General features: G+C 38.3%; 3 protein-coding genes across 3 annotated transcripts; 1 reads left to right on the top strand and 2 right to left on the bottom strand.

Annotated features, from left to right (window-relative positions):
* The first annotated feature begins 347 nt into the window (after positions 1–347).
* On the top strand, positions 348–4,502 carry LOC148153057 (hydroperoxide isomerase ALOXE3-like). The gene is made up of 15 exons (XM_088002041.1): positions 348–455; positions 690–850; positions 1,035–1,239; positions 1,347–1,428; positions 1,497–1,610; positions 1,707–1,810; positions 1,918–2,090; positions 2,389–2,532; positions 2,709–2,912; positions 2,990–3,076; positions 3,158–3,324; positions 3,402–3,523; positions 3,585–3,685; positions 4,022–4,192; positions 4,274–4,502. The coding sequence occupies exons 1-15, from the start codon at positions 356–358 to the stop codon at positions 4,451–4,453; spliced, it is 2,115 nt and encodes a 704-aa protein (XP_087858167.1). The 5' UTR covers positions 348–355; the 3' UTR covers positions 4,454–4,502.
* A 1,412-nt stretch (positions 4,503–5,914) lies between these two features.
* Positions 5,915–11,267, bottom strand: LOC106928766 (F-box only protein 30-like). The gene is made up of 3 exons (XM_015005254.2): positions 11,116–11,267; positions 6,745–8,806; positions 5,915–6,647 (listed from the first exon to the last, which is right to left on the bottom strand). The coding sequence occupies exons 2-3, from the start codon at positions 8,761–8,763 to the stop codon at positions 6,453–6,455; spliced, it is 2,214 nt and encodes a 737-aa protein (XP_014860740.2). The 5' UTR covers positions 8,764–8,806; positions 11,116–11,267; the 3' UTR covers positions 5,915–6,452.
* An 819-nt stretch (positions 11,268–12,086) lies between these two features.
* Positions 12,087–13,762, bottom strand: LOC106928767 (F-box only protein 30-like). The gene is made up of 2 exons (XM_015005257.2): positions 12,543–13,762; positions 12,087–12,379 (listed from the first exon to the last, which is right to left on the bottom strand). Exons 1-2 carry the CDS (start codon positions 13,746–13,748, stop codon positions 12,173–12,175), a joined length of 1,413 nt encoding a protein of 470 aa, XP_014860743.2. The 5' UTR covers positions 13,749–13,762; the 3' UTR covers positions 12,087–12,172.
* Between the last annotated feature and the right edge of the window lie 4,059 nt (positions 13,763–17,821).

Raw genomic sequence — 17,821 nt, 5'->3', positions numbered from 1 at the left:
CAACAGAAAATGATCACGTGAAGCAAAGAAAAGGGTTGTCCCTGGAGAGATAGACAATTACAGACAAGCAGGTTAAAGGTAAATGCTATTGGACCATCTTCTGCTTGTTACACCTATTCAAAAGGTCCATGATAATGTAGCCAACCTTTCTGTATATATATAAAAAAAACATTCAAAAGATATTTTGGTCATTTCATTGAGGTTTTTGGAGGTCTCATGTCATATTCACATTTTCTGAGCAAAGTGCTTTCACACTTCTCTCCCTTCAACCACTAATCTAACCTGCTGATGGTCACTAATTAACAGCACACCTGTTTCAGCTTTCATAATTGCCATTTTCTTCTTTTTATTGGACATGACCTCCACCTGCTTCCATTCAGCGATCTGGCTTCTTTCACCCCTGACAGTTTGCCCTAGCTGTCTGCTAACTTTGTCAGTTGGTTATCCTGTCACTGGTAAGGTAAATTAAACTCGATTTAATTGTTGACATTAGCCTTATGTTGACAATTTGAAATTATATCTTTGTGTGCTGTAGCTTAAAGATGCAGCTGTAATTTTATGTGCAATAATGTCTGCTTGGGCACTTCTTTCTCTCCCTGAGGAGAAAGTAACGTGTAGTTTTTTTGTTTTTTTTTTTTTCTTTGATTTTCGCCAATTGAAATAATGTCTTGATTTTTCTCCTGCTGCAGTGTGTATTCAGGCTATGGCTGAATACAAGCTCAAGGTGACAACAGGTGCCATGAAGCATTCAGGCACAATGGATCACATCTACATCATCTTGATTGGGACAGAAGGGCAGAGTGAGCGCACAGAGTTGAACAATTTGGGGATCGACTTTATAACCGGAAAGGCAAGCTGCTGTATATTTAAGTTTTTTTTTTTTAATAAGGTTGGCATACAATGTAAAACTGAATGCATTAAGTCTCAAGAATATTTTACCATAAACATGGATACACTTGTTAAACATTCATCACTCTGATATGGATATGTAGGATGGCACATTGACTTTCATATTTTTGTATGATAACTTTCAGACTGGTGCATACAAAGTCAAAACTAGCTCATCTCTGGGGAAACTTCTGCTCGTCAAGGTTGAGAAGGATCCCTTTCTGATCTTCCCAGAAGACGAGTGGTACTGCTCCAAAATAGAAGTGACGACTCCAGAGGAAGAAGAAATTCTTTTCCCTTGTTATAGATGGATTTCCAGGGGGGAATTTGTGGAGCTGAGAGGAGGAAAAGGTCTAAGTTTTAAAGTGCAATGTTACTAATGCTGACACACTGTCTGATTATTGGGTATATTCATCTTCACCATGGTATAAGATTTTTTTTTTGTGTGTGTGTCCAAGGAGTAACATTTATGGAAGAGGAACATCCTCTGCTGCTTAACCACAGAAAAAAAGAACTGGAGTTGAAAAAGAGCTCTTACAAGTAAGTTTCCAGTCAAGTTTCTCTAGAATTGCATCTGTGCAAATTTTCAACTTAATTTTTGTTTTTAGATGGGAGTTCATTGGTGATGGGTTGCTGCACATCAGTCACTTCAAAGATGTGTTTGAGCTTTTGGCAGAAGTTCGTTTCTCCATGTCTGAATTGGACCACACACACAAACTCATGTGAGCCAATTATTCCAGGTTGCCCCTCATTTGTGCTCCTAATACCTTGAAGTTGGTATGTGTTCACTGATTTCTGCTTTGCGCTCTATTCTTCAGAACTCTTGAACTTGCAATGAAGGGACTGACTGAACCTGGTAAAAAATGGAAACAAATTGAAGACATAAAAAATATCTTCCAGTTCAAAAAGACAAAGATGTTAGGTGGTTGAAACCTTACTAAATATACATCTCAATTTTTATTTTTTCCCAGAAATGTATTTTAAAGAATCAGAATTATGCTGTTTGGTTTCCAACTTTTATTATTCCAGAGTACGTTTCAGAGCACTGGAAGGAAGATGACTTCTTTGGATACCAGTTTTTGAATGGAACCAACCCCAATGTGATCAAGCGCTGCTCCAAACTTCCCCCAAACTTTCCAGTGACTGATGAGATGGTGAAACCTTTTCTGGAAACTGGAACCACTCTGGAAAAGGAAATGGAGGTGAGCATATGCTTGGGATTTCATATGACAAACATGAAACGATGCTTAATGGAGGTGTTGAAGGATTTTACTTTTAGACAATTTTAGGTGCTCAACTAGGAATGTACTCGTATTTTACCACTGCTTAAGAGCTGAACTTCTAAAGGGAACTTGATACTGATGTGCTTCAGTTTTGTCTTTAAAGAACAATATTTAAAATCTGTTGTACTTGTTTTCCTGAATTCATATTCACTCAATAAAATGAGGTTTGATATATGGAGAAAAGGAATATACTGAATCAACTCGTTCCCCCCCGCAGGAAGGCAATATATTTCTATGTGACCAGAAGATAATGGATGGATTACCAACCAGACAGAAAGATGGAAATCCTCTGCATGTTGCAGCTGGTTTGTGCTTGTTTTACAAGAACCCAGAAGGAAAACTGTTGCCAATTGCCATACAGGTAATTTACTGAAGGGAGAAACACTTAAACATGTTCATGTTCCATTAGTCACTTGCCATGTGAATGACGATGACACAAAATGATCATTTGAGACAAAATGGGACCTAATGTGACACTAACTGGGGGCATTAGGCAAATTGAGTTTTTTTTTTTCTCTCTATCCCAATTCCATGCAGCTGTACCAACAACCCTCTGAGCAGAACCCCATCTTTCTACCAAGTGACCTTGAAACAGATTGGCTTCTGGCCAAGCTGTTTTTTAGGAGTTCAGACCTGATTCAACACCAGACGCTCTATCATCTCTTGCACACTCACTATCTAGCAGAAGTCTTCACTATTGCTACTTTTCGCTGCCTCCCAACCATTCATCCTCTTTATAAGGTATCGGCTGACATAAAGATGAGCAAGCAATAGTCTCTTCAAGCTATTTGACCTTCAGTTTTGTCATGTCTATACAGCTGCTGATCCCGCACTTTCGTTACACTCTCCACATAAACATCTTGGTCCGCAAACTACTACTTTCACCTGGGGGAGCATTGAGTGAGGTATGACTGGAAAAATCTGTGAAGCCTTTCATGAAACTCTTGGTTTGTATTTAAGAACATTTTTTTAATTTTTTTTAACAGAGCTCACTTGGAGTGGAGGGGCTGATGGAGCTTATGAGAAGAGATCTGTCTCAATTGACCTACAGCTCCCTCTGTCTGCCTGAAAACATCAATGAAAGAGGACTGGAGTCGATCCCAAACTTTTACTACAGAGATGATGCACTGAAGCTGTGGAACTACCTCAATGAGTAATTAAACTTGGCAACATATTGTTAAATGCACTCGTTTCAGAATGCATGTATGCATCTTTATTTTCTTTTGCCAGTTTTGCAAAGGCTATGGTGGAGCACTACTACACTTCTGATTGTGATGTGATGAAAGACATTGAGCTGCAGGAATGGGTTAATGAGATATTCACACATGGCTTCTTGGAGAACAAACATTCAGGTAAAGATCTGTTTTCAGTTCAATTGCTGCTGCAGAATAATGGACAGTGACTCTACAACAGGTTTCCCATCCTGCTTCAATACCATTGAGGAAGTGGCAAAGTTCATCACCATGGTGATCTTCAGAGTGTCTGTACAGCATGCTGCAGTTAACAATGGCCAGGTGGGCAAATGTTATCCATTTTCTGCACTGGACTACATTTTAGCACATACAATTTGAATGGACTTGATGTGTCTTAAATGCGATTAAGTAAATCAAATCAATGGAATGAATACCTCAGGCTGATCACTTTACACAATGGAGCAATAACTGCATTAGTACTGTGTCCACATCCTGTACATAAACATGGAGTCTTTATTAAAATGTGTTAACATTTTTGAAGAGTTAACTGTAAGCTCTAATCAAAACTGGGAAATGTCTTGGAATCTTTAACTTTCTGATTTGAATTGGATTCCAATACACCCTAGATTTTCTTATCCATTTTATCTCTAATTCTAGTATGACTACAACTCCTGGGTACCCAATGGCTCCCTCCTGCTGTGCAAACCTCCTCCAGCCATAAAGGGGCAGTCCAGCATGCAGACTGTTCTGGAGACTCTCCCAGATGTTGACGACTCGGTCAAGATTATGTCAGCTGCTAGGATTCTTTCAGAAAAGTACAATGATGTGGTAAGAAAATCAGGATGGATTACAAAAAATGTTCAGTTTTCACATTTCTGAAGCGGTCTCTCTGCTGTCTGGCACATGCAGGTTCTCCTGGGTCAATTTCCAGAGGAGTACTTTGACGAGCCAATACCAAAGGAGATCATCAAGGTCTTGCAAGCTGACTTGTCCTACATGACGGAAGAAATTGCAGCAAGAAATGCAGAACTGGAAATGCCCTACACATATCTGAACCCTGATGTGGTAGAAAACAGTGTGACCATTTAGGGATTGTGTTCATCACATATTTAAAAAATAAAGGCATGTATGAAAGGCTTTGTGGTGGTCAGTCTTGACTGTACAATTCCCCAAGACACAGGTCTCTACAATGCTCATTGAAGGGTATTATCTTCGCTGTGTGCAGTATGTCAATGACATTATGGGGTGTCAAACAGCTGTTCAGACAAAACATTGACTTGGCTGTTTAATTTCTAGCAAGGGTGAAAACCATCTAAAAGTCTACTCAGAATCAATGAGATGAATGACTTGAGTCTCACTTAATAGTTTAGCATATTTAATTGTAATGTACAGAGAGCCTGTTTAAAAAAACTGCTTTTATTTTTTGGGAGAAAAATTGCATTAATTAAAAAGTATGTCTAGGATTTGTGTGCACACAAATTGACTTGTGAATCTTGACACTTGTCTCCAGAATCCTTAATCTTGAGACTTCACCATACCTTGCACAGATTCAAGATGCCCTGTACCAGTTTTTTGGTTATGATTAGTATCCCAGGAAGGTTGGTTACATTGCCATGGACCTTTTGAATAGGTGCAACAAGCTGAAGATGCTCCAATAGCCTTTACCTTTAACATGCTTGTCTGTAATTGTCTTTCTAATCTACAGGGATAACTCTTTGCTTCCTGTGGTCATGTTCTATCAAGTACACACAGTCACAACACTGCAGTGACTACTTGTCACCCTTTAAATGGGCAGACTGATCATTACAAGGTCAAATACACCTGGAAAGCCAATTAGAAGGTGAAACATTTCAATACTTTGGCTCCCAGTTTTTCTAAGAAAGCTCTGTAAAGGTAGGAGTGGGATAATGGACTGGTCAAAAATACAAAATCAAGGTTAATACACTAAAGTCTAAAAGGCAAAAATAGAGGGAGTTCTTGAACAGCACCCTGGGTGTAATCTTGGATATAAATGCAACCTTTATTTTTCTTTGAAAATGTAAAAACTAGCAAATGTGATATTTCAGTCCATGTTTGACATCTATTTATGCAAGATTCACCTGAATCAATTCTAAGTTGGCACAAAAACCTTGGAAAAAAAACTAAAAATTATATTTTGCTTGTGATCTATATCCATTTAAAAGCCTGAATATAGGTTTAAGTAATAGATTTTATGTCCGAATTCCAGTCACCCATTCATGTTTCAATGCCTTTATGGGCAGAAATCACAAAGTGAAATTTGTAACAGTTGTCACTTTTGACCTATTCCCATCCTCTCACTACTGATGGGGTTTGGCAGTTTATTTTGCCCTTGAAACAGTTGTACAATGAAACAGTTTAAGTATATATTGCAATATGTTATTGTAATACATAGTACACAGCTAAGTAAGGGTAGTAACTTCAGTCTTGAATTTGGATTTGTTTTCCTGGATTTTGCAATATTTGCTTTCTATCCAAACATTTTGCATAAATATGGAAATGAACTATTAAAAGAGGCCTTAGAGAAAAATAAAAAGTCAGTAAACACTTTATTAAACTGCAGCAATCAGGTACATTAGTCATTTTGTGATATCAAACTGTGATCCAAACTTCAGATAAACCTAACCATAACATGCACACTGAACTTGACCCTTAGCAGCGATCGGAAGCTCGTCAGACAAAGTTCACTGTTCAGTTTGGAAGGAATTAAAATATAAAGTGCTGGCATGGTTTATAATATTCAGAAATAATGGAGTTTTAACATGTACTGTTTTCCATAGATACATACGAAAGGCAGAATATTTCATCTTCAGGAGAATATAAATCTGTTGTGCACAATTATCTTTGTCAAAATATGTTTTCTTAGCAGAATAAAGGTGCACTTTCATCACAAATCCATGCAAAGCAATTGTGAATGCTCACTTTTTCATTCAAAACCATTAACAGACCTGAAGTCTTTTTTTCCCCATTAAGGCTTCTTTATAATCAAAACTAATCGGAATCCATTTTACTTCACTAGCCACATTCTCATAAAGCTACAGTGAATCTCATGCAGATCAGCCTTGTTTGGTCAAGTGTTGACATGACGCAGGACGCGGCGGAGTGACAGTCCATCTCGTGCGGTACACATGGCAGGAAGAGGTATTGGTTCTGTCTTCTGCTCTACTACGTTGAAAGGACACTTCTTAAGGTGAACCGACATGCTGGGGACCTCAGTGAAACCCCAAGAGGATACAGGAGTGAAAGCGGTGCTGAATCGCCACACCTGTAACAGTAAAATATATTTGAATGATCATAAAGAGATTTTGTTTCGCAAAAGTATTCACACTCATTGAACACTGATAAATCAGTTCTGAACTCACCTTATTTTTGACCTGCCACGACACATTACGGATCCCACTAGGACAATCTGTTCGCTCCCACTGCAGCTCTACAATGCCCCTGGTCTGGAGGAGACTGGCACACACTTCCCTCATAGTCCTTGACACCAGGGACAGCTGGCACAGGCTAAAACTATCCAGGAATCCAGCTATATGCCACAGTATCTCAATGGGGAGCCCACTAAACCGGTCTGACTGGGAATCTGTTGGAGGTTGCAGTCTGGTGCAGGGCTGAACCCCAAATGCCTTAAGATGCCTATCGTGAACCACCTTTGATCCTCGGGTAGATGGGTAAAATCTCCGCTGGGAAAATGTACAGCCATAATATGCAAGGGGGCAGCGTTGCTCTATCCAGCCACTGAGCCAAGCGTGAATCTCCCCGTGGATGTTTCTGAAATGTGACGAAAACTGGTCCCGCCTGAATGACTGACCACATAAGAAAGGAAAGGTGTGCTGGTGTTGGGGGTTAGGTGGGAGGTAACGATTATATGGGACCGCCTCTGAATCCAGAGCTTCGAGGACCTGGCCGAGGCGAAGGGTGCGAAGAGGGCTGGGGTAGGCGAGCTGTGGTGCTGCATGGTCACAGGCTGAAACAGAGGCCATGTCGCCCACTCTTGTATTAGTCACCAAGACTGCCGCAGGAAATGTGAAAGTCTGCGTGCCGAGGTCAACACGGTAACCATCAATGTAGACCGTATCAGAGATCCTTCTACACTCCCTGGACTCTTCCAAACAGAAGAGTAGAGCTGGTGGGATCGCATCAATCTCCCCAAGGCCCATAGGATCATCATCATGCTCCAAGTCTGAAGTATCAACTGCTTTGTCTTCCATTTCTACCCGCAGCCTATATGGTGACTTGTCTGCTTTAGCACCTAATTGTCCATTAGTTAGAGGATATTGAACCTGGCCCTTATAGAAGAGGTTCAGGGGCAGCATCCTCTCAGGTCCAAGACTTCCTGGAAGAACTAGCCCTTTATTGTCCAGAACTACATGGTCAGCCCGCTGTGCCACACCCTGGGTCACATGGACTGGGGATATAATTTGTGGGGTCGCAGGTTCTTGTGAAGTATCAGCATTTGTTGCCTCCACCGATGGTCCATTGGCTGCGGTTTTGTTCTGCCTACTGATTCCTTCAAAAGCTCCATTTTCATCTAAGCGGCTCAGACTAGAACTGTTCCCATTTATGTTACTTTTGTGCAAACCATCAGCATGTTGTGGGGTTATGTCTTCCAGTCCATTCTGAATGTCTCTATTACTGTCCAAACTGTTTTGTAGCAAGACATCTCCTACATTCTCACCTCCTGAGCTACTTTCACCACAGCTGGCATTGCTAACAAAGTCTAGAGCAGCAGCTAAGCTTCTTGCAGTCTCAACTGTGGCCTCATACAACTTACTCAGGTGTTCCTCTTTCAAACCGTTAATCCCACTGAGAATTTTCTCCTTTGTTGAAGCTTTGGGGGCTGACTGGGATTGATGCGAGGAGGACAACTGCGAGGTTGAGATTTCAAGAGCAGACGGCTGTGAAGCTAAATGTTTCGGTTTAATCTCCTTTCTAGTGGCTGGATCTTCTTGTGGAGATGGAGTGTTGGCAATCATCTTCATCGAATCAAGGAGTGTTTGTTGGTCCTGAAGTGCAAGCGCCATGTCCAGCTGCTCCATCTCTTCCAACAGGCTAATTAGGCTCTCATAAGAGGTGTAGTTCAAGCAGCTAACAGGCCACCTGTTCCACTCCATTGTGCAGGAGACAGCTCCAGCTGGACAGACATCCAGGTGTGCAGACATCTGGTTACGGATCAGCATGGCTGGGCAGCCATAGCCACTATTAAGGCATGGAATCCTCGTAAGTGGGCACAAAAGTTGGTGCTCATCAACTTTGCAGGAGTGAAACACAGCCCCACACACCAATGGACATGCGATTAGATCACAAGAAACTCCTGGTTCAGGTTTGACCATGCATCTTTGGTTAACACAGGAGATACAGTGAACATGGTGGTGCTCCATTTGAAGAGCCACTGAGGGGGTGGAGTGGTTTATATGGGCGCCTCTGTAGGAGAATATTATGAGAGATAAGAGTCAGGCCCAAATGATTTAAATGATGTATTTACATTATGTCAATGTGTTTTAAAGACAAAAGACATAAATGCTAAAAAAAATTGTGAATGACAAACACTATTCAGCTGCTACTACAAAATAGTGTACTGAATCTAAACATAGATTCATTACACACTCCTACACATATAATCATATATAAATCTGTATAATTTTGATGATCATATAGTAGCTTACCCTAAATGAAAACCCAAAATATAACATCACTGAAAGTTAAGAGTATTACAAATTACAAAAAAAGCATATCTGTATAAAATGGTTTACTCAATCCATTTTGACTTGGTAGATGTCATTTACATACTCCACAAGGAGAATAGACCTCAATAGATCATTGCTAACAAAGTTGGTTGTTTGCAGAATGCTGCATTCAAGCCTATTCATAGAAAGTGCAATGGAAGGAAAAAGTGTAGTAAGAAAAGGCGTGCCAGCTACAGGGCTTTCATTACAGCTGAACAAAGCCACAGACTGATCGCCTCCATATGAAGCTGTTTTGATGCAACAATTCATGCAAAAGGAAGCCCAATCAAGTAGTGTATTCAAGTAAACTCTCTTTTCAAAAGGCTGACAATTTGGTTTATTTTTATTTATTTTTTTGCTCTTCTGTAACATTCTAAGTGACTGAGAAACCAAAGTTTGGGTTTTCATGCAAGTCAATCATAAAAATGGCTAGAAATAAAGGGTTAAAATATGAAATTCTACTTGTAATGAATATATGAATTCAATTGTTGAAATGAGGTATCAAAAACATGATATTTCTAATATTTATATTGTTTTAGATGTACTGGTATTAAGTAGACAAACAGTGTTTTGGTGATTTGTTTCAGACTTGAAAGACTGCTATCACAACAGCAACCAGCAGATGTCACTACTACTGACTTAACTCATTCATGCCTCATTGTTTCAAATCACTGTCAAAAGATCAATGATGTTTAAGTTTCAGGAACTTCTGTCTATGCAATGGGATTTTTGGTGAGAATTTTTGTAGGTGATTTTGTTAAGAGCCATTTGAAAGTGAACATTAGCATTTATTTTATGTGCAAGATTGAAAACATAAATAAGCAACAAAAATTAATAAAGAAGAATGCCTCAGGCTCTACAACAAAAGGGGGTTTAAATCCATTTTCAAGAGTTGTAGTCAGTTTACATGAAATTACATTTTTATCATGAATATGCTTGTTCAACCCAAGCTAAGAGAAGCAACCAATTACATGTGTAAAACAAAAAATAAATTTAGCTAAAAGTAGACAAAACTTTAAAAAGATCTAAATTAAATAAGTTATTTGAAATTTAAAGGCAGTGCTGTGCAGTTGATCAAAATTGCATTTTAATTTTGAATCCAATCAAAACACTATGCTACTGACCAAAAGACAAACAGTAATAAATAAGCACGATAAAAGAAATTCCTGTCTCAAACAGTCATAGCATTGCAATTTCTATTTTGGCCAAAATAACTGAGATTGGATTGCTCCATATTGGAGCCTTTCAATTTGCAAGCTGTCCTAAAACTGCAGTTTGATCATAGATCTGCTGTTGTACATTGCTTTACTTTAAAGCTGCAAATTAATTTTCCATAAATCTAACATTGCAACAACTAAAAACTTTTAAGTAGCAAAGTTAGTAAGGGCTTGAAAAACAACTTGCGATCACAGAGTGATGTTATAAATGCATTAATTTCCATTAAAACATATGGAAACCAGAAGATGGGAGAAATTTTAAATGTAAAGCCATAACTACTCAGCTATCTAGAGAAAATTAAAAGGTTGTCTATTTCTTCAGGACATTCCAATGTATTTCCATACGTTTAAATAAATCGTTTATAAAGTAAGTATTCAGATTGTTATCAAAAATCGTACCTTATCTTATCTTAGGATGGCTATGGAGTAAATAAAGCATTTTTAAAGCGAATTTACTCATAACAACTGAGACAATAATAGATTGGAGCTACTTCATGTCAACAGGAAAAGTTCAGTTGCCACCAACAGCTCTGTAGCAAAGTTTGCAGCAACATTTAGTTTCGGTAATCTACATATTTTTATCCATCAACCTAATATAAACTCTGATGTTGTCGTCTGTCATTTTTCTACGATACCGACTTATAAAGATAACAATAGAAAGCTAGCTAAACCTCGGAGTGAGTGTTGCTAATGTTGGCTAAAAACAGCTAGCTCGGACGGAAGTTGAGCAGTTGACAACAAAAACAACTTTTCGTAAAATAATGTGTTAGAGGTTCCAGGTGTTTCTCACCTGTGTCGTATTGACAGGAAAAGGCGTGTTATGACGTCTTTGATAGTTTCTACATTAATGCGTCTAAACGTGTCTATTAACTGTAGTTGCCGCTGGGAAGAAACTGCTAAAGATAGCTAGCCACTCTCAGTCAGTCATCGTCTCGACCGGTTTTTTTTTCACCCCTCTTCAAAACTTTATTTAACAAAATGTGAAGTTTATGCCGTTGCAATATAATCGAGTGGGAGAAAAAGGAAAACACATTTCAATATTGCTGAAAGAAGCATTACTGTAGTTTACACAGGTGAATTGTTTTAGTCTTTGATTTTCTATCAGATGAATAGAAAATGAGAATTAAACAAATCTGAATCAAATGCTATCCCAAGTTTTTTCAATGTATGAGTTGACAAAAGTCCATTCATACTTTAAGTCATCATTTAGTCAGTGGGCTTTATGAAAAGGAATGGAAGAGCTTCAGCTGAATGTCAGTCTGAATACTATCAGCTTATAAATCAAAATTGTTATAATTCTGAAATTGATGCGTTAAAGGTGGGACATAGATAAAAAACGCACCCAAAATGGTTCCCCGAGGAACACCAGAAAAAGCAGACTACAGAGTAACTCAGATCTGAAAGATGAGACCTGAACCTCTGTAACAAAGCCACAATTACTTGAAGAATTGTGGCTTCAAGTCCACTGAATTAGGGCCAATTAATAGATTAAGTAATTATCTTTAAACTCAGACTGTCCTTTCAAAAATATGGGCACTTAAAAAAGTGTAGTTACATATCAAGGCCATGAGCATTACATGAAAAATCCATGAGAAATTAGTGTGGAATTGGAAGGGCTTCTCCAGGCTGCCATTCATGCAAAACTTAACATAATATTTGTAGCACAAATCCAAGATGTCTACTCCTCTCTTCTGACTCAAAATTACAAACTTGACTAGTATATCATTTTAGCGTAAAGGTTTCTGAATAATAAGAGTTCCATTTTGGTTTAGTGCAAGAAAGGACATTTTTATTAGCAACATTCTCATAATTCCACAGTGAATCTCATAAAGATCAGCTTTGCTTGATCAAGCAATGAGGCTACGCAGGGACTGATAACAGTGCAGGACTGAGAGTCTGTCTTGTTCGGTGCACAGGGCGGTAAGGGGCACAGGCTTAGTCTTCAGCTCAGCTCTGTTGAAAAAAGGACACTTCTTCATGTGATCCGACATGCTAGGAACATCAACAAAATGCCACGAGTACACGGGACTGAAGGCAGGGCTGAACTTCCACACCTACAACAGTAAAAAAATAAGTGAGTTTACTACTACACAAAAATAAAAAAAGAAATTTGCAGCTGTTAAAGGTAAATCCACAATTATTTCCATGGTGCATGTTACATAACAGTGATTGTTTAAAACACACAGATACACAAGTTATTTATTTTTTTTTACTCACTTTACATTTGACCCGCCATCTCAAAGAGTGAGGATGACCAGGAAAATGTCCTCGCTCCCACTGCAGCTCTACTATCCCCCTTGAAGGGAGGAGACTGGCACACACTTGCCTCATAGTCCTCGACACCAAGGACAGCTGGCAGAGGCTAAAACTGTCCAGGAATCTAGCTATGTGCCACAGTATCTCAATGGGGAGTCCACTAAACTGGTCTGACTGGGAGTCCTTTGCAGGTTCCGCATTGATAGAAGGCAGGATTACAAACGACTTAAGGTGCTTATGGTAAACCACCCTGGCCCTGTGGGTGGATGAACACAACCTCTGCTGGGAAAATCTACAACCATACAATGCCAGAGGACAGTGGGACTCTATGCGGTCACGGAAGTTGGGGTGAAAGTCACAGTGGATATTTAGATAATGGGAAGGATATTGGTCGCGGCGAAATGACTGACCACAAATGGGGGGATAAGTGTGTGATGTTATTTGAAGGGTCACAGGTTCTTTTGAAATATTATTGGCTTCTGTTTCCATCAATGATCCATTGGTTACATTTTTACTTAATACACCGATATTTTCAGGAGCACCACTTTCATCCAAACATCTCAGGCTAGAACAGTTCTCCTTTATATCTTTTTTGTTGAAACCTTTGATTCCACTCATAACGTCCTCTGTTCCTTTTGGACCAGACTGCAATTGAAGAGAGGAAGACACGGTTGATGCCTCAGAAGCAGACAATGCTAAAGCTAACAGTATCGCTTCTTCAATAACAGAATCTTTGTAAGTTAAGTTTTCCATCCCCATCTCCTCTATGGTCTCTAGGAGTGCCTGGTGGTCCTCCAAAGCAAGTGCAAGGTCTTTATAGTTCCTTATCTCATCCAAGATACTTCCTAATCTCCTACCAGGTTTCAAATCCAATATTTCTGTTGGGTGCAAGTTCCATCTCTCTGGGCAGAAGACAACCCCAGCCGGACAAACATCCATGTGTGCAGGGATTTTGTTACGGATCAGAATTGCTGGGCAGCCATAGTTGCTATTAAGGCATGGAACCTTCATGAGTGGGCACAAAAGTTGGTGCTCATCACCTTTGCAGGAATGAAACATAGCCCCACACATCAAAGGACATGTGATAATCTCACAAGAAACTCCTGGTTCAGACTGTGCCATGCATCTCTGGTTAACACAGGAGATACAGTGAACATGGTTCTCCATCTTCAGAATTAAGGGCGTGGTCTCTGTAAAAATAAATAAAATGTTTAATATGATTAAGAACAAGTGATGTGAGAAATGTAAAGACACACAAAGATAGAAATGCACTGAAGATAGTTAAAGAAATCAGCTCTTAGGCAACAAATGCAAAACAAGTAAAATGTTAATTTTTAACTACAACCACCAGATGTTACATGGCTAATGGTGATTGCTGTGTCACAGCTTAAATCTCTGTTGCATCCCTCCACTTTTGAGGAGGGGAGAATAACCTGACAGCCACAATAAATTGACAGAGTCTCTGTATAGGCTACCCCAAGCTTACCTATTCCACTAACTCCCACCAGAAACCTTTTCCCACAGACAGAGCCAAGCAGCAAGACATGTGTCAATTGGCCAGCCCTATAGGTGAGCTGCTTCCTTGAGTCTTGATTGGTTCCTCTCCAACCCACAAGCCAATCACAGGCAAATTGGCACCAGCTTCCACTTTGAACCTGTGGAGAAACAAAAAGAGGGAGAAGGGGCGATAAACAAAAATAGTCTGGCAGACATGTAGCACACAGGAAGAGTGGGATGACACATTTTCCACACTTCTCCTACATCACAGGTGCACCAACAGCGATGTGCGGTAGGGGATGTAGGTGAGGTAATTGTGATGAATAAACACAAGGCCATGAGAAGTATAATACATGCCAACAATGATAAAAGAAAATCAATTTGTCCACTTTAATCTTCTATAAATTGTTTTTCATATTGGTCATTTCAACATTTTTATACTCAAAATTGCTGAATTTACACATTGCCTCTTAAAATACATTAAAGACCAAGGAGAGGCAGTGCAGTGCTGTGCCTCACCTCTGGGGGCGCAAGCCAACTGCGGTCTGTCTTTATATCGCCAATGTACTTGTTTAATTACTCATTTTCTACAGTTGTTGATGTTCCACAGTCTGTTTGATATTAAAGGTAAGTTCATACATGATTTTACATTTTAATCAGAAATAAAAAAAAATTATGATTAATTTCAGAAATTCCCCAGAAAGCCAAACAAAATATTCAAATTATAAAAAAGTGACCTTATTAAATATTCTTAGATTTTTCTTGCCATTATATAATTATAAGCTTTAATTGGTTATGGTCAAAATTAAAACATAGCTTCTATATTGGATTTTGCATTTGTAAATCCAACTATGGTGGAATCTGTCACTGCACACCAACATGTCTTAAGTTTCAGAGCTTTAATTTATACATTTGGGCTCTAAGTACTAATGCCTTAGGTATATTTATGTTTAAGGCAATCTTTTTTTATATCTTACTAACATGTTTGTTTAAAATGAGAGTAGTAAATGGAAACATACAATGTTTAGCCTACAAAGTAAACTGATAAATCACAATTAAAATCTCAAAATTGTGATCAATGGTCAGTGACATTTCAGAAGTCAAAACACCAGATTTTTCAGTTTGCATATATCAATAATTTTGAAGTTTAAATGTACATAACTAGTGTCCAACTATTCTTGAAAGCACTATGGAATTAAAATGACTTTTAATTGGAGGCTGGGGAGCTCGGTTGATTTCAGTCCGAAACAATACATTTCTACAAGATTAAAATGGATTTCCAGGCTGCATGTCAACAAAAAAATTAAACTGCAACCATCACCTCTTAAGTAACTTTTTCAGCAATAAAATACTTTTTGATATAGATATTTGTGGAACAACATTTTCTTTTTTTGTTCAAGAAATAGATACCACTGAACTATGCTAATGTGGGCTAAAAACAACTAGCTCGGGCGGAAGCTAAGCATTCCAAAACAAAGGCCGTTTTTGCAAAATATGTAGCCACTGCTGGTTTTCCTTACCTCAAGTCATGTTCACTGGAAAATGCATACTACGACTTATTAGTGTCTACATATATGAGGTAAACCCGTGTGTTAGCATAGTTGCCTCTGGAAACATGACTAGCTAGCCTAGCCACAGTCGCAACCCCGTTTTTTTTTCCTTTCGGAAACTTTATTGTAAAGTGTAAGTGTTGCAATGCCTGAGATATTATTCGACGGTGAAAAGAAACTTGGATAACGTAGCATCGAATTTATTATTCCATATATATATATATATATATATATATATATATATATATATATATATATATATATATATATATAATATGAATGAAAAAGAGCTGAAAGAAGTATAAACATATCTGCCCCCTATTAGTATAGTTTACTGTAGTACTCAAACTTGTCCTCAAGTAAACCTGCCCTGTACATTTTAGGTGTCTGCTTCCAAATCAGTGCGTAATGATCATAATTATAAGAATAATTATGAGATAGACAAGTTTATTTGTTTTTATCAGAATGGAGAAAACGGCCATAATAGCTACAATTTTCTTTATCATTAATTTTTTAAAAAGTATTTACATATGTGGGAAAAAAACGTAAAGCAAGTATAATTAACTCATTAAAGCTTTGTTAGTATTTTTAGTTAAATTGTAAGAAATGGCATGGAGGTACAGGGCATTCTTCTGTTAATGCAAAAGTCAAGTCATTCCACAAACATCTGAACTGCCGAACACGGCTTATAAAACTAAAATGTAATAGCCTGGCTGCAACAGGAGATGGCAGTGTAGCACGTGATTTATTTTCTCACTTGAGGACAAAGGTTTGAACAGACGCCTGCTCATTAATGTTGACAGTGGGAGATGCCACATTTCAAGTCTAGGGTCACCTACACAACACAAAACCCCCAGGAGCAGGAGGAGCTGACTCATGGGCACATCAACGACACTGATGAGCACACTTGTCATCAAGAGTTGAAACAAAACCATCGTATGGGGCCACTATGATTGTCATTATGTCACATCGAAAAAATATTATATATAAACACTAGAATAAGTATTTTATCAATACATATTATCCAAAATGCCAAAAACAATGCAGCTAGAATCTCAAATGGCCTTCGCCAAGTCAGCAAAATACATGAATATATATCATAAAATAAAAAGTAGTGAGGCCCGAAAGAGAAATATGATCTACTTTGGAAATACTCAGCTCAGACTTATTGGAATATTTTAATTTGAAAGTAAAAAAAAAATTGATCATACAGGTTTTAATGTCTGCAAGACTTTTAGCTTGTTTTCTAAAACATGGTTAATTTATATTTTTATTTTTGCAACTTCGTGATTCACATTATTCTATTGATCACAGTTCAGTGTTCATTTTCACATCAACTTATTTGCGTTTTATTAACTTAAAATGTCTAAGTCAAAAGCCCAGTTAAACAGTATTTTCACTAGACATTAAATATTCAACAAACTTCATCTCAGGATAGTTCAAATATCATAAGCCCAAGTGAAGATGCAGAGATACACAGCTCCAAACAATATGATGAGCAGACTGACTGCTGCAAAACTGTTTAAACCAGTATCTTCTTGTGCTAGAAAGACCTTCAAAGAAAAGCAGGTCTGAACGGTTTATTCAGTTACACGCCACACTCTGCAGAGGGCAGCATGTTTTCTTTTTACCATAGTTTGCGTCAACATTTTGCAAAAGTCAAGATACTGATTCATGGAGATTTTGTAAAAATATTGTGCTATTGTTTTCTAATAACTTACTGCATGAAAATAGATTGTCATGTTGTTTTGTACAGTTCTCCCTGGTACCTGTGTCCAATTAAATGCTAGTAAAAATCAACAACCCCTTGTGTCCGTCATTCAATTTGGAGGGAGTTGACCATTTGTCAAAAAGGCTGACGGAAGGCAAAGCTGTGGTCAACTCATGTGGCAAAAATGGATCTCCCTCGGTCAGGATTTTCCCCAAAATTTGACATCTAACATATCAGATCGAAACAGAAAAAACTACAAATAGAGCTCTTAAGTGGTATTTTGTGACATTTTAAATGAATGTGATGCATTTGCAAATGATAACCTTTGAAACATAAGTGTCCTTTTCCTCACTGTATAAACGAAATCTAAAACTGTTAAAGGCGCAAAACACAGTCGCTGCAAGTAAATAAAGCACATCACTTTGTTTCAATTAGCTTTTGCTGTACTTTTTAAATATAAATAATCAGTGACCAAAAGTTAA

Source organism: Poecilia mexicana, unplaced genomic scaffold (assembly GCF_051168715.1).
Source record: "Poecilia mexicana isolate PSO_F unplaced genomic scaffold, ASM5116871v1 scaffold_21, whole genome shotgun sequence".
Lineage (NCBI taxonomy): Eukaryota > Metazoa > Chordata > Actinopteri > Cyprinodontiformes > Poeciliidae > Poecilia > Poecilia mexicana.
This window is presented reverse-complemented; position numbering and strand designations above follow the sequence as displayed.

Bases quoted from the DNA above. Each gene is read 5' to 3' on its own strand.
- LOC148153057 (XM_088002041.1), top strand. From the start codon at position 356: ATGACCTCCACCTGCTTCCATTCAGCGATCTGGCTTCTTTCACCCCTG. The intron at 1,240-1,346 runs GTCTAAGTTTTA...TGTGTGTCCAAG, and splicing joins GGAGCTGAGAGGAGGAAAAG to GAGTAACATTTATGGAAGAG. The intron at 1,429-1,496 runs GTAAGTTTCCAG...TTTTGTTTTTAG, and splicing joins TTGAAAAAGAGCTCTTACAA to ATGGGAGTTCATTGGTGATG.
- LOC106928766 (XM_015005254.2), bottom strand. From the start codon at position 8,763: ATGGAGCACCACCATGTTCACTGTATCTCCTGTGTTAACCAAAGATGC. The intron at 6,648-6,744 runs GTGAGTTCAGAA...TTACTGTTACAG, and splicing joins CGTGGCAGGTCAAAAATAAG to GTGTGGCGATTCAGCACCGC.
- LOC106928767 (XM_015005257.2), bottom strand. From the start codon at position 13,748: ATGGAGAACCATGTTCACTGTATCTCCTGTGTTAACCAGAGATGCATG. The intron at 12,380-12,542 runs GTGAGTAAAAAA...TTACTGTTGTAG, and splicing joins GATGGCGGGTCAAATGTAAA to GTGTGGAAGTTCAGCCCTGC.